We start from the raw sequence: 15,894 nt of genomic DNA on the forward strand, positions 1-15,894 counted from the left end.
AAGCCCCAGGGGAGGAGGGGCTGAAATATAAATATGACTAAAAACGACCGATATAAGTCTCGAACTATAGTTTTCAGGACTACTGGAGCGACTAACCGCGTGGGGACAAGACACTCCTAGCACCCTAAGGGAGGGGGGGGGGTGAATATAAAAATCGGAAATAGTATCGAATCCATACTTTTCGGTGTCCCTGAGATGAAAAGTGATCTGGAGGTAAGCTAATGTACGATACTACATCGAATATGCCTAGAACATGTTTACTTGTGAGCAGAAAACTAAAATGCCTTCTGTTGCAGGAACATTGTTCAATGGACTTAGTGGCGGCCAAGATTGTAAATTGGCAAGGTCCCAGAGAAATAACAATAGGCTCTGCATACCTCCCATATGACTCAACTAACTTGTCCCCATCAGAAGAAGTTGAGAACCTAATTTGCAACGCAAGGAGGAAAGGCGAACACCCAGTCCTTGGAGCAGATGCAAATTCACACCACACAGCACGGGGCAGCACAAACTGCAATGCAAGTGCTGAGTCTTTACTACAGTTTATTATTGGAACTGAGTTGACGATACTAAACCTAGAAAACAAGCCTACATTTATCGTAGAGAGGTAATAGGCATTACACTAAGCACTACGCATATTGCAAACTTTATTAAAGACTGGAAAGTGTTGGAGTAACCATCATTGGCCGACCACCACCACATCCAATTTGCAATAGATGCGAGTCTATGTGGGATTGAGATGTACAGAGACCCAAAAGAACTAACTGGCATAGATATAGAGAAGTTCCAGAGAAGGCTGTACAAAAACTTCCAACTAATGAGAGAGACGGAAAGAATTGGATGAGGCCATTATTGACTCATTCCATGACAACTGTCCTTTCAAAGAAAAGAAAAAAACCACAAAAGTAAGGTGGTGGAACAACAAACTAGCCAAAATGAAAAAAAGAGGTTAGGATGTTGTATACAGTATCATCTAGAAATGGTATGTGGGACGTATATCATAGGAAACCTACTGAGTATAACCTAGAGCCTAGAGATACGGGAAGCAAAAAGAAAACCTTGGAGACTGTTCTGTGAGAAATTGGAATTACACACTGAAACAGTAAGGCTCCAGAAGTTTCTTAAAGCAACCCATTTAAATCAGGTGGGGACACTGGAGAGACCAGATGGGTCGTTTGCTCAGGCGGGGAAGGACACACTGGAGATGCTAATGGCGCGTCACTTTCCTGAGGCTGAGGAAGTGACAGAAGAAGAAACGGTTGGAACATAGACCGGAGCTCGAAGAGCAGACTCGAACTGTGCCAACAGAATAATAAAACACAACAATGTAAAATGTACAATCGACACGTTTCACCCTACAAAGGCTTCGGGGCCAGATGAGATACTTCCGATACTGCTACAGGAAGCACGGGAGATACTCGTCAATGCCCTGACGGACCTATTCAGAGCTAGTCTAGCTTTAGGGTACGTGCCGAAATCATGGTCTGAATATAAAGCAGTATTCATACCTAAACCTGGAAGGGAAAACTATGCCCAAGCCAAAGCATACAGACCACTATGTTTAACCTCCTTCATGCTGAAACCATTGGAGAAAATTCTGGATAAATATATCAGAAGAACGGTGCAACTGAACTCAACGTTACATGAAAACCAGTTTGCATATAGACTTGGCAGATCCACTGAAGTAGCACTCCACCAGTTAGTTTGTAAACTAGAGGAAAGCCTAGAATGTCTAGACATTTCTAGACATAGGAGGAGCCTTTAGCAGTACAACCAATGACTATTTGATCAAAGCATTGGAAAAGAGCAAGGTGAGTAAAACCGTCGTAAAATGGATTAAATCCATGTTAGACGGAACGAAGATAAAATCAACCCTGTTTGAAGAAACGCTGACGGTTAGGGCCACCAGAGGCTGTGTTCAGGGAGGAGTTCTTTCGCCTGTGCTGTAGAACATCGTGGTGAACAAAACCATAGCTATGCTCAACGAACAGGGTTTCTGTACACAAGGATACGCAGACGACCTAGTGATTGTGGTACGAGGTAAGGTGGTTTGTGTTATCCAGGACCTCATGGAAAGATCACTCAATCTTGTGGAGAACTGGTGTCGGGAAGGACTATCAGTCAACCCGAACTTGATAACTCTGGTCCCTTTTACAAGAAGTAGAAAATTGGACGGAAAGAGATCACTGAAGCTCTTTGGGCAAGATACAGTGGCGGTCAAAATAATAGAGCCACCTCTATTGACGAGATTAAGAACTAGGATATCTATTAGTTCGCAAAATCTCCACGAGTGCCGTGTTGTCAGTCCCTTTTAGACAATATCAGGGAAGACGTCGCTGCTGTTTGTAGTCGTGCGAAAGGAAGCGTTTGAGCTCGACGTTCGAAAAGAGGCATAAAGGTAAGAATCTTATGGGTCAAAATAATAGAGCCGTTTTACAGAAGTCCCGTTCAAATTGATTTTTTGCAGTTGTTTTGGGGGCTAGCGATATTATTTGTCAACAAACCTCCACTCCATATTATTTTGTATGTAAACTGACGTTTGGTTTTGTTTACATTCTTCTAGATGGGCAGAGCAGAGCATACAAGTGATGATGAGCGTATAGTAATGTTCCGGATGTTCAAAAGTGGGATATCCATGAATCAAATAGCCAAAGATTTACACGTTTCGCGAAAACGAGTCCAGAACGCCATTAGACTGGCAAAACAAACAAAGCCGCAGGTGGGGAACAGGGGGCGACCTCGTGTAACTACTCCTCGCGTAGACAGACTCATCACTAGGGAAGTAAAGAAACCCATTTTTGTCACCACCACGACTGAAAGCCATTTTGTTTAGCGACAAAAATGATGTTCAACCATCAACTTCAACGATTCAAAGACTACTGAGATCCGCAAAATTGAATGGGCGCATTGCGAGACAGGAGCCACATGTTTCAAAAGCTAATGTTCGGAAAAGGTTGGCCTTCGCCCGGAGAAATGAACACAAACCCAATATTTGGTGGAGGAACATCCTTTGATCCGATGAATCCAAGTATAATAGGTTTGCCTCAGACGGAAAAGTCTATGTGCGCAGCCCACCAAACCAGGAATTTAATCCCAAGTACACTTTAAAAACTGTGAAATACGGTGGCGGAAGTGTTACGGTATGGGGATGTTTTTCACGGTATGGCCTTGGTCCAATACGCCGTATCAACGGCATAATGAACGCAGAAATGTACAACGACATCTTAGCAAATGTGATGCTGCCTTATGCTGAAGAGGAAATGCCGCTGAAATGGAAATTTCAGCACGATAACGATACAAAGCATACTGCAAGGATCATAAGGCAGTTTTTTCAATATCACCATATCGAAGTATTAGAGTGGCCACCTCAATCCCCTGACGCATCATCCATCGAGAACTTATGGGAGATCGTAGACAAGAGAATTGACCGCTCAAAAGCTACGTCTTTAGATAAACTTTGGGAAGAAATCCAGAGAGCCTTGTATGCGATCAGCAGCGACGAATGCAGGCGTTTAGTCGACTCTATGGGTAAGAGGTGCAGGGAAATCCTAAAAAATAAGGGTTACACCACGAAGTACTAATGCACTCCTATGCAAAAACGACTGTTCCTGTAAATTTCATAAGACTTAGATCAAGTACAAAATATTTGTGTCAATTGGCTCTATTTTTTTGACCCTGTGGTCTGGTATTATTTTGAATATTATTGATTAGTTTCAGCTGTGTTATCTATATAACTGACTGTGGTACAATGTGACTCTGTTGTAATGGTTCCTGTACAACGTAAAATTTTGTTTCCATCATAGTACAAACATGTCTAGTAATAAATTTGCACTTTATTCTAAACCTTTGCCAGGTGGCTCTATTATTTTGACCACCACTGTATATATATGGAAGAACAGACACTGCACCTAGGTGTAGTGTTAGATAAAAATCTAATCTGGAATCCGCATAGAGAAAGGAACATAACCCGGGCCAAGAACTTGCTGTATGCATGTAAAAGAGCCGTTGGGAAGACAGGGGGGCCTAAGACCATCAATGATAATATGGATATATAAAATGATCATTAGACCGTTGATGGCGTATGCTGCAATCATCTGGTGGCAGAAAGTAAGTCAAGGAAAAGTCGGCAGTAGATTGGATAGCCTACAGAGAATGGCATGCATAGCCATAACTGGGGCTATGAAAACTACGCCGACAGAAGCCTTGAATACTTTACTAGACCTCCCATCACTATGCAATTTCATAAAAGGACAGTGCATATGGACTGGCACATCAGAGTGCTGGAATGCACAAAGACCCAATCTAGGACACTGTAAAATTAACAGAGTAATAACAGACGAAGTTCTACACATGCCTTCCGATCATATGATACCGAAGTACAACTTTGAAAAACCGTTTGAGATCCAGATAATAAAAAAATAAGGCTGGGATATCAACAAATGGAATACTGAAAAAGAAGATATAGTGTGGTGGACTCATGGCTCAAAGACTGTGGATGGCACAGGAGGAGGGATCAACGGGGTATGACCTGAAAAATCAATCCAGATGAGCCTGGGCTGATACACTACAGTCCTTCAAGCTGATATGATAGCTATCACAATATGTCTTGAAGAAAATCTGAAAATGAACTATAGGAATAAGAACGGACAGCCAAGCGGCCATATAGGCACTAGAGGCAGTCCGGATAATATCCAGAATTGTCTGGTATTGCCACTCGCTTCTCCTGAAGCTCTCAAAGTGCAACATAGTCAAAATAATATGGGTACCAGGGCATGAAGGTATAGAAGGAAATGAAAAAGCAGATAAACTGGCCAGGAAAGGGGCAGAAACACATTTTGTAGGCCCAGAACCTGTATGCGGGATTTCCCATAGACAAGCCCGATACTACATTGGAAAACAGGTACAAAAGAAACAAATGGAAAAATTGGAAAAATACTCCGGGGTGCAGCCTTGTAAAGGAATTGATAAAAGGACCAAACAAGAAGCATACTAAAGAACTGTTGAAACTCAGAAGAGAAAATATAAGATGGATAGCAGGACTTCTGACAGGACACTGCCATCTAAAAAGCACCTACATAGAATTGGAGTAATAAGAGACAACATATGTAGGAAATGCAATGAAGCAGAGGAATCAGCTGAACACATACTTTTTGAATGTGAGGCGCTGGGTAGAATCAGATTCTCCACTCTAGGACTACCAGGTGAAGAGAGAAAAAATCCAAAAAGACCCAATAAGGACAACCTGCAGCTTTGTGAAGGGAGCCGGTATATCTAGGTGGGGATGAAGGAAAAACATGATAGCAGATGATCTTAGAGGTCGACGCTAATTAGAAACTAATATTTAGAGGCCCCATGAAGAAAAGAAGGAGGAGGAGGGGAGAGATAAAAATCGGAAATTTTATCTACATACTTTTCGGTGTCCCTGAGATGAAAAGTGATACTCCACATTTTTTAAACTACACGTTCAGCCCCCTTTGCCATAGGAAGTGAGAAAGGGTGAAAAATCAAATAACCAAAATGACCTAGATTATGGATGTATGTGTGTATTTGTCAGCATAGCTGTCAACTAAATTCAGTGAAAAATGCTGTGGGGGCAAGACACCACTAGAAACCCTAGGGGAAGGGGTGAAATACAGATATGCATAAAAACGACCAATTATAGTGTCGAATCCATAAGACTATTGGAGCGATTTGAACAAAACTTGGTACACTTGACTTACTATCAACAGACAAACTGCTTGGAAGTATGACAACCCTAGCACCCCTAGGGATTGGGGTGGGATGCGGTGACATGTAAAGATAGTCGAAAATGGTGTCGAATACATTATTTTCGGGGCCGCTGAGATGAATAGTGATACCGTACTGCGGATTTTTTACAAGTCCAAGTTCAGCCTCCTTTCGTATATGGGGTGAGAAAAAATGAAAAACAAAATTTGCAAAATGTCCGAGATGATGGACGTATGTGTATATGTTCCGGCATAGCTCTCAACCAAAATTGATATAATGACTTTCTATCTGGAAAATAATACCTAGGGGCGGGGATGAATTGAAAAACACAGGAAGAGGGGTGAAATATAAAACTAATAGACAACGACAAATATTAATGTACAGTTCATAGTTTTCGAGGTCGCTGAGATGAATACTGACACTCCGGATGTTGTTGAAGTCCATGTCCAGCCCCGATCGGCATGAAGCTGAGAAGGGAGGGAAAAGTAAATGTCCGAAATGACCGAAATTACGGATGTATGTGTGGTGCTTCCACCATAGCCCTCATTCCAAATTGGTGCACATATGACTTACTATCTGAAAGGAATACTGTTGGGGAAGGTGGTAACATATAGAAAAAAAATCGAAAATGAGTGGTATTAATGTCGAATACATTGCTTACGAGGTCACTGAGTTGAATTTTGATACTCTGGATTGTTAAGTCATACTTCAGCCGCAATCACAGTGGAGGTTGAGAAGGGGTGATAATGACCGAGATTATGGATGTGTGCGGGTATGTTCCAGAATAGCTCTCAACGAAACTTGGTACACATCTGGTACCATGTGGAAAAAGAATACCATGGAGATGAAACATACCAACTCCCGTTCGCGGTGGGGAATGGGAGGAGATGACGTGTAAAATTAATGCAAAATAACCGATATTAATGTCGAATGCATTGTTATGTGCCGCTGAGAGAAATTGTGACACTCTGTATACCGTTTAAGTCCACGTTCAGCCTCCATTGAGCCTACTTTCGGGATCACAAGGCTGATTGGTGACAGTCTCAATGACAGTTGAAATCGTGTAATCATATCGATAGCGCGAGGGTAAATAGTCCTACACATAGTTATCACTTATTATTTTTTTGAAAGCATCAAGTACTTCTCAGTCAATACGATCTTCCATAAGGACAAAGTTTTATTCGAAAATTAAGTAATGTAAAACTTGAAATCAAATACATCTAGATAACTCTAAAACTACATACCGGTAATAGATCGTAAAATGTAAATCAAAAACTCAGAAAGGAATTCTATAAAAATACACTTCACACATAACTAACTGGTAATAAAAATATTAAAGGTAAACATTAAAAACTACCCGGGAAACGCCTGGTACTACAGCTAGTAAATTATCTCTATATACCGAGTGGTACAGCTGCCCCTATTCTCTCAGTTTTATACAATCCGCAGATTATAGCCTAACCGTAAATCATTCACCTTGACTACTCACAGCAATGTCTGGTCTTACTACGCTTTCTGTAATTCGTATATTCTTATCAACGAAATCAGCATTAACGATAAAATACCGAATAATAGTAAAGAATTGTGAAAATTCTGCATCACAGAAGCTTCATGTACAGAGAATATGATGGCTGAATGACTAGAAGTAGGCCTAGTTAGACATAACACTGGTAAACGACAGCTCGTGATAGCCGAGTGTGCTTGAAAATAGGGAAGGAAACCAGTGTTCATTAGTTGGAGGTTCGAGTCCGATATAGGACGATCTCTTTTTTCGTTTTTAATGTTCGTGTGAGTCGCGTTGTTGAAAATAACTCTAAATCATGATCAGTTCTCATGTTGCAGGTAGGCTACTCTGTTATGTTCGTTTCTAAGTAGCTCTTAAAAGAGCTATTTGCAGTAAAATTAGCTATTACGACAGAGTTGCAATGGACTTGTGCATGACCATTCAATTAATGCAGCAAATGTTAAAAAAGACCACCTCCCTTAGTTAGTGCAAATCTGAGCACGGTGGTGCTTGCTGCAACGTATGTGGTGGAACCTGCCTGCAGGCTTGAGCGATGTGCCGCCGTAAATCATTCGGGCTCTCTGGGTACTGTTCATACACTCTTTCCTTTAAATAACCCCAGAGGAAAAAATCTAGTGGAATAAAGTCAGGTGATTTAGCCGGTCATTTGAAAGGAATCCCTCGTTCAATCCATCGTTCAGGATATGTCCTAGGCAAGTGGTTCCGTACTGCCTACGACCAGTGTGGAGGAACTCCATCCTACTGGAACCACATCCTCAACCGTGTCATAAGGGGCACATCCTCCAATAAGAGCGGAAGGTATTCACGAAGAAACTGTATATAGCGTCGTCCTGTGAAGTTTTTTTTTTCGAGAAAATACGATCCAGTTTTCTTATCACCTATTATCCCGCTCCACACGTGACTCCCCATTGTAACTGAAATCGAGCTCCAACGAGTATTTTCAACGCTCCAGTAATCGAAGTTGAGACGATTAACAGTTCCATTACTGTGAAATCTGAATTCGTCACTAAAGAGAGTGTTCGCTAAGATATCCGCATCAGCTTCAACTCTTTGCAATATCCATTGCAAAAATGCTATCCGTTTTTGAAGATCATCTCCGTGAAGTTCCTGGTGTAGTTGTTGATGGTAGGGGTGGAATTTGTGGCGGTGCAATGTGCGCAGTACAGATACATGACTGATGTTCAGTTCATTTCCAATGGACGTGAGCTTGTATTCGGGTTGTACGCAATTGCATTTTTAACAGCTTCTTCGTTATTTCCAGACGTCACTGGAGCATCCCGAACGGGGGTAATGCATGAAATGGCCCCTTTGCATGTAACCGTCGTTCAACACTTCGAAATGTATTTGGATTTGACAGCCTTCGTACAGGAAATTGTTCTTGATCCAAGCGTCTGGCTTCCCGTGAATTCTGCCTTTCTTCCCCATAAAGTAGTACCATATTCACATAATCATCCCGTGAATACATTTTTGCTTTTGCGCTAAACGTACAGTAGATGTTCGCACTTTGTTGTAAAAGTTACTTTCGTGTGCCCTACGTCTGAAGTCCAGTCGTTCTTCGAGTTGAACGTGAGCAGTTGCTTGTTTGAACGGGTGTGTTATAATGCTGACAGTAAGTCATTCGTTGTAGCCGTTTGCCATATGAAAGTCGCATGTTATTATTCCTTCCTGATGTATGCTTTCCTTGCAAAGGTGAAAAGTGACTTTTAAGAGTTCAGGAAGTTAAACCTTCTTTCTTTCTTTCTTTCTTTCTTTCTTAATCCGCTTACCATCCAGGATTGGTTTTTCCCTCGGACTCTACGAGGGATCCCACTTCTACCGCGTGAAGGGCAGTGTCCTGGTGCGTGAGACTTTGAGTCGGGCGGATACAATTAAGAAGGAAGACCACTACCTCGCCCAGGTGGCCTCATCTGCTATGCTGAACAGGGGCCTTGTAGGCGGCTGGGGAGATTGGAAATGATAGGCAGGGAAGAAAGCGGCCGTGGCCTTAGGTACCAGTCATTTGCCTAGAAGAGAAGTGGGAAACCACGAAACCATTTCTAGGATGGCCGAGGTGGAAATTGAACCCCCTCTACTCAGTTGACCTCCCGAGGCTGAGTGGATCTCGTTCCAGTCCTCGTACAACGTTCTCAAATTTCGTGGTAGAGCCTGGAATCGAACCCGGGTCTCCAGGGGTGGCAGCTAATCAAACTAACCACTATATCACAGAGGCGGACGAAGTTAAAGCTTAATTACGAAAGCCTTTATGTGTATAAAAATTTAAAAATGTTAAGCTCATAACTATTTTTTGATATTTGTTTTACGTCGCACCGACGCAGATAGGTTTTATGGCGACGATGGGACAGGAAAGGCCTAGGAATGGGAAGAAAGCGCCCGTAGCCTTAATTAAGGCACAGCCCCAGCATTTTCCTGGTGTAAAAATGGGAAACCACGGAAAACTATCTTCAGAGCTGCCGACAGTGGGATTCGAAACCACTATCTCCCGGATGCGAGCTCACAGTTGCGCGTCCCTAACCGCACGGCCAACTCGCCCGGTAAAAGCTCGTAACTAGATTCGAACTCTGAACCCCTCTAAAATTCACATGTTGGCTGCCACTAGGACCATGTAGCCACTCCACGCGACGAACAGCAGATCTCGTTTATCTGTACTAACGTAATAATCTACGCTATCGCTTCGAAACTGGTCTTGTATGTTTCAAGTTTTTAACTCGAATGTGTAGACAGGATTACCTTGCTGCAAATACCACAGTTCGCTAAGGAATCATTTATTATGTCTATTATAACTTCCTAAGGACTTCTGAGACTTCAGAAAAGTCAAGTCTTCCCAAAGGTTGCTAGGCGAGTACAAAATAAAAAAATAAAAAAGGCATGACTTAATAAGGTCTTGAATCCTCACTGCGCCCTGTAGTTTGCCCAGGTTCATCTTACATGCCTAATTCCGCGCAGCTACTTCCAGCGTGAACGTCCATAACTTTAAAATCTGTATTCACGAGGAGAGCGAAAGTTCTCGCTTCGTAAAGTTACTGATGTGTCACGGCCTTATGGGCCGGTTTTATGACTTCATTGGACGGTTTAACGGTAGTAATTACATGTCGTAAGCTATCACATCTCCTGTACAGCATTTGCGTGCCAAAGATTATAAAATACTGTGAAAAACACGTTTCAATCAATGTCGATGAGATGTGACTATACAAAATGGCGGTGAATTGACATGTCTCTAATTAGTCCTAACCTATCACGTTTTCTGTGATAAAGTTTCCACCATTCTCTATCAAAAGGAAATGGCCTCTTGAACCAATCAGGTGCGCAGTTCTCTACCGACTGCTTAAGGAGTGGTTATGGTTTGTACAGTGAAATAACATTTCGTAAAAATGACTAGAGAATTAGACAGCACTCTACATAAAATGGTACAGTGTTTTTTAGATGGGCCTCACTTACTGCCTCATGTGGCGTTTTTGCATTCTGCGGGGAAGTCTGTATCAGGCTAACTGCTCATAAAATTGCTTTAAGTGGTTGCTTATAAAGGACTAAGATACATTTAATTCCTAGCTGGTTGTATATGTTGTAGGGGCAGCTGTACCACCCGTTATAAAAGGCTAACTCCGACTGGCTGTAATCAACGCACATTCAGAAATACGCGACAGAAAGAAATGAAATTTTGGGGATACATTTATTTTATAGTGTAGGTGCTCACTAAGAGACGATTTTTTAATATTCCGTCGCTAGGGGGATGAAAAGGTGGGTGAACTGTGTAAATGAAGACACCTATCTATATTTCGAAAACTTAACAGCTTAGAGACGTAAGAATTGGTATTTGGAATCTAATTTTAAAATAATATATAATTTCGTGTGGCTATTTCTAGCCGGGTGGAGCCCTTGCAAGGCAGACCCTCCGATGAGGGTGGACGGCATCTGCCATGTGTAGGTAACTGCGTGTTATTCTGGTGGAGGATAGTGTTACGTGTAGTGTGTGAGTTGCAGGGATGTTGGGGACAGCACAAACACCCAGCCCCTGGGCCACTGGAATTAACCAATGAAGGTTAAAATCCCCGACCCGGCCGGGAATCGAACCCGGGACCCTCTGAATCGAAGGCCAGTACGCTGACCATTCAGCCAACGAGTCGGATATTTTAAAATAAAGAAACACGTATAGTTTTGTTTTAGGAGAATCCACTTGAGGGGTCGCTTGAAAAGTAGTGAAATAGGGGTTGAAGTATTTTTATCATAATACTTATCTATATAAATAAATTCCTAACGACCGCGTGTCTGTACATTGACTATTTTGGAGAAATTTTCGTTCAATTATACGTTTCAGGTGTTGTAATGACCATATGCATATACTGCATTTTAGCTTTCGTTTACGGAAAGTCCTCATTTTTAACCCTCTCCCCAAATTCAAGATGGCGGCACAATCTGCCAGACGGGCTAGAAAATTGAAATTTGGCAAAATGATAGGGTTCGGCCTGTAACCGAAGGAGAATTTCCAAGAAGTTTATATTTTTCACTTTTTACCCCGGAATATATCGAAATATGGAAGCAATTTTAATGGCGGTGCAGACCTTCGTTTCGATTTATTTCGTGGCTAAACGGTTAGTCGCATCACAAACACGGATGACACAATCTCCGTTCAATTTGAAGTGATCTGTAACTTTGGTCTTCTGAAATTTTGGTGTATCTCTATCCCGTATCCGATAAATTTGGCTGTGTTTTTCGATGTACGTTAATCTTTTTCTGTTTTTACACTTATAATTAATTCATAGTACGACACTTATAGGGAAGACAGTATCATCAAATTCGGCACCAACATTGGCCCTCCCACTAGTCATATGTGAGCTAAATTCTATGTTTCTCTCACATAAGTATCCGAAAAGTAATGCAGTGTGTGAAAACCTTACCAAATGTCTCCATATTCAAAGTTTATAACTCAATCTATCACATAAATATACGAGAAAATATCATAGGATAATTTATTTAGACCGCTAAATGTGGCGTCTAATGGTGCACTTCTTTTTTAGATATAACGTACCGTTTAGTAGCAGTTAATCCGTAAATAAAGGTCTGCAATATTGTAAACGTAGATATACTTTCGTATGTCGATTTATATAAAATCATTGAAGTCGATTTGTAGCGATCAAGAAGGGTTTGTCTGTCATTATAATTAATACAAATAGGTAGTGACTGTCAGCAGGGGAGCGTCTGCTATTGTAATCAATAATCCCCCACATCGACTGTGACTTTCAGCTGAGATATGAATTAAAATTGCATTAAAGGTTATATTTTCGAAAATATCAAAACTTAACATTTTTCACATAAAATTTCAACAAATAATAACAAGTCAAATCAGGTCCAAGACCAGGAGAGCCAAGATTTAGAGACGATTTAACAATCTGGGCCTCAAGCCCTAATTTGTTTTACAATTTCTGAGCTCTCAGCTCACAAACACATATTTACCAAAGGGCAGAAAACCCCTAATAACATGGAGCGCTTGCTCGAACCTTTGACTACCAAGCCTTTTTGAGGCACTTTTACCACATATAAAAGAGCTGACCTGCTCTCAATGTTCTGAGCCTATCAAAGGCCACAACGGACTTTACCATTAACTGCCCTCAAGGAACACTTACAAAGAAACAGGGGTATCTTGTACCCAACCTAATGGGCCTTAGCAGAAAAAGAATAGGTTAAGTTAATGGCCCAAAATAAAAAATGAATGGAGGCGAGAACTTGCACACCTAAATATACATTTTAAAACCTAAAAGGCACTAGGCCGATGAAACAGGGGCTATTCCCAAGCTATGGAGGTGACTTGTATACAGAATAAATTTAACACATTAAAGAAGAGTAGAAAAACGGTTACGAAAACGTAGTCACCTCAAATCCCAAAATGAAGGGGAGCTCGAGAGGGTAAAGCACTTTCTATCCCCGATTTACAGTGAAACATATGTGAAGTTTTACAAAAGCGACGGCAAATTACATGTTTGAAGATTGGTTACGTAATAAAGGTTTCGGACCTTCCCCGCGGGTTAAACTGCTGAGCTAGCAAGAAATAAAGATGTTAAGCGGCCATTACCTTGCTGAAGAGCAGCTGCCTGATGAAAGGGGGCGCTTCCCGCCTCCTGCTACATGTCCATACACTAAGCTAAATGTTGATGATGTGGCCGAGAGACAAGAAAATCAGCAGTTTTTATACCCTCGAGGAAAATTCTAGACCTTTCATGAATAAAACACCCACACCCACAGGCTTTTATTGGCTGGCTAAAAGTTACACATCACCGAGCTCGATAGCTGCAGTCGCTTAAGTGCGGCCAGTATCCAGTATTCGGGAGATAGTAGGTTCGAACCCCACTGTCGGCAGCCCTGAAAATGGTTTTCCGTGGTTTCCCATTTTCACACCAGGCAAATGCTGGGGCTGTACCTTAATTAAGGCCACGGCCGCTTCCTTCCCACTCCTAGTCCTTTCCTGTCCCATCGTCGTCGTAAGACCTATCTGTGTCGGTGCGACGTAAAGCAACTAGCAAAAAAAAAGTTACACATCAAAATTGAAGAAGAAAGACACGATTGGTCAAAAATTAATTGCAGAAATAATTGATTGGCTAACTTCAAAACTGGCGGAAAGAAAATATTAATATTGCCAACCCACAAATGAAAGAAATGAAAGAACGAAATTTAGTTACAGGAAAACTTATGAGTACAAAAAAATCTTCAAGAAAAGTCCATTCACTTCGCACCAGGGTGCATGATCATAGTTGTTGTTTTTTTTTTTTTGGTAGAGACATCTATAAGAGAATGTCCACACTTCTTGATCAATGAAAAACAAAACAAGTTGAAATCCACACAGTATTGACAACTTCGTAATCACAAACTTTTTTTTTGCTACCTGATTTACGTCGCACCGACACAGATAGGACTTATGGCGACGATGGGACAGGAATGGGCTAGGAGTGGGAAGGAAGCGGCCGTGGCCTTAATTAAGGTACAGCCCCAGCATTTGCCTGGTGTGAAAATGGGAAACCACGGAAAACCATTTTCAGGGCTGCCGACAGTGGGGTTCGAACCTACTATCTCCCGAATACTGGATACTGGCTGCACTTAAGCGACTGCAGCTATCGAGCTCGGTTAATCACAAACTTTACGGTAGTGACATCTTCTGAGAAACTAATGAGCTGATCCAGTTTTTAAAGTTCAGAATTTCTCCTGTAGAGGAGTACTTTGAGGCGAGAAATTCAAATGAGCGGCGTAGAGGTGTACCAGCCGGTACAAATATTATTATCACAAATACACAAACATCAGTACATACAGAAAAGACACACTGGTAGTCATATAGACACTGTGAGGAAAGTGCCCTATCTATGGTTAATTCTAATGTTGAACGAACACACACAAACACAGAGTCTCGAAGCCAGAACAATTAATGAATGAAAGTTTATCATTTCACGTAATGTACCTTATGCAGTTATTCAGCGCTTTTATGAAGATTTATATTTTCTTGTTTCAGTACGTATCTCTGCTGAGACCTCCCGTAACGGAAAGTCAAGCACCGGGGGCAGAACTCATCGACAAGATGGAATGGAAGCAGGTAACCCCTTCCTGTTTGTCCCTTATGAAGCCTGCGTATATTCTTACTCACCGATATACATCAAATAAAGTAAAAAATAAATAGATCCTAAAATTTTCCGTCTTAGAGTGACTTTTCTTTAACTATCTCTGCATTTGTTTCACGCGTAATCATCCCGTAATTCATTTCTTAACACTTGAATCACATTCCACAATACCACCTTCAAAAAGTAACAGTTGTTAAACGTTTACAAAGTAATGTAAATGAATGTTATGATCACGTGATTAAGTGGTGTCCGTAATCTACATAAATAGAGTTGTAGGGTATCCGCTGCCTGTAATTTAGTTTCTTTTTGTGCCAATTTTTCAGATATTTATAAGTTTTAGGTAAACTCAAGACCGTTTTTAGATTTCGTGTCCGTTTGTCAGTCTGTTCCACCATACGGCTGGATAGATCTCAACCAATATTCATATTTATAGTATACTCACCCATGAGAGGGATTAGATATGAATATGATTAAAAAATCATTGAACTGGTTTATAGGAAAAACGGAACAGCTTTCTTCAATTTTCTCTTACACTATTTTTTCTGAAAAATCCGTGGACTATATGTGAAACGTCCCTTCATTTTAAACAACTTCGTTATGTACATAATTTCGTTTACTCATCAAATGACAGAGAAAATTACTATTTCCTGGGGCTTTCATGCTCTTCACTGAGTGACCGACAGACCGACAACGAACCTACCAGTTACCATGGCGAGGTCTCTGGCTGCTTGCTAGCAAGGAAGTAACGTTATAGCGTTTTCTTTATCATTCGTGCAAACTCATGGTTGTTCCTTGGATAAAAGGCGATAGAGATGTCAAGCTGCCATTCAGTGTGATATTTGCGAACTACCGTTGGAGGTTACAATCGTCTTCGAATGCACTAAGGAGGGCTGTTAATATTTGAACAGTACTGCGGAGTGTAGCCCATCGTAAGATGTTTTCTGAAATTTGATATGATTTTTACTGTATTTATTTTCTGCTTCTCTTCTCTGCTTTCTTTTCTTGCCTCTGCCTTGCCGCTTTAGGCTTAAGTAATAAAACCGTATT

The 15,894-nt window shown here is 41.3% G+C and overlaps 1 protein-coding gene across 1 annotated transcript in view; it reads left to right on the plus strand.

The window, feature by feature from the left end:
• Positions 1-15,894, plus strand: part of rdgC (retinal degeneration C) — a 1,179,561-nt gene that overhangs the window by 1,054,593 nt on the left and 109,074 nt on the right. The window contains exon 11 of the mRNA XM_067148666.2: positions 14,742-14,822. Within this exon, the coding sequence (XP_067004767.2) occupies positions 14,742-14,822 (81 nt within the window). The remainder of the gene's footprint in view (positions 1-14,741; positions 14,823-15,894) is intronic.

The sequence above is a fragment of the Anabrus simplex genome, chromosome 1 (genome assembly GCF_040414725.1).
Source record: "Anabrus simplex isolate iqAnaSimp1 chromosome 1, ASM4041472v1, whole genome shotgun sequence".
NCBI classification, from domain to species: Eukaryota; Metazoa; Arthropoda; class Insecta; order Orthoptera; family Tettigoniidae; genus Anabrus; species Anabrus simplex.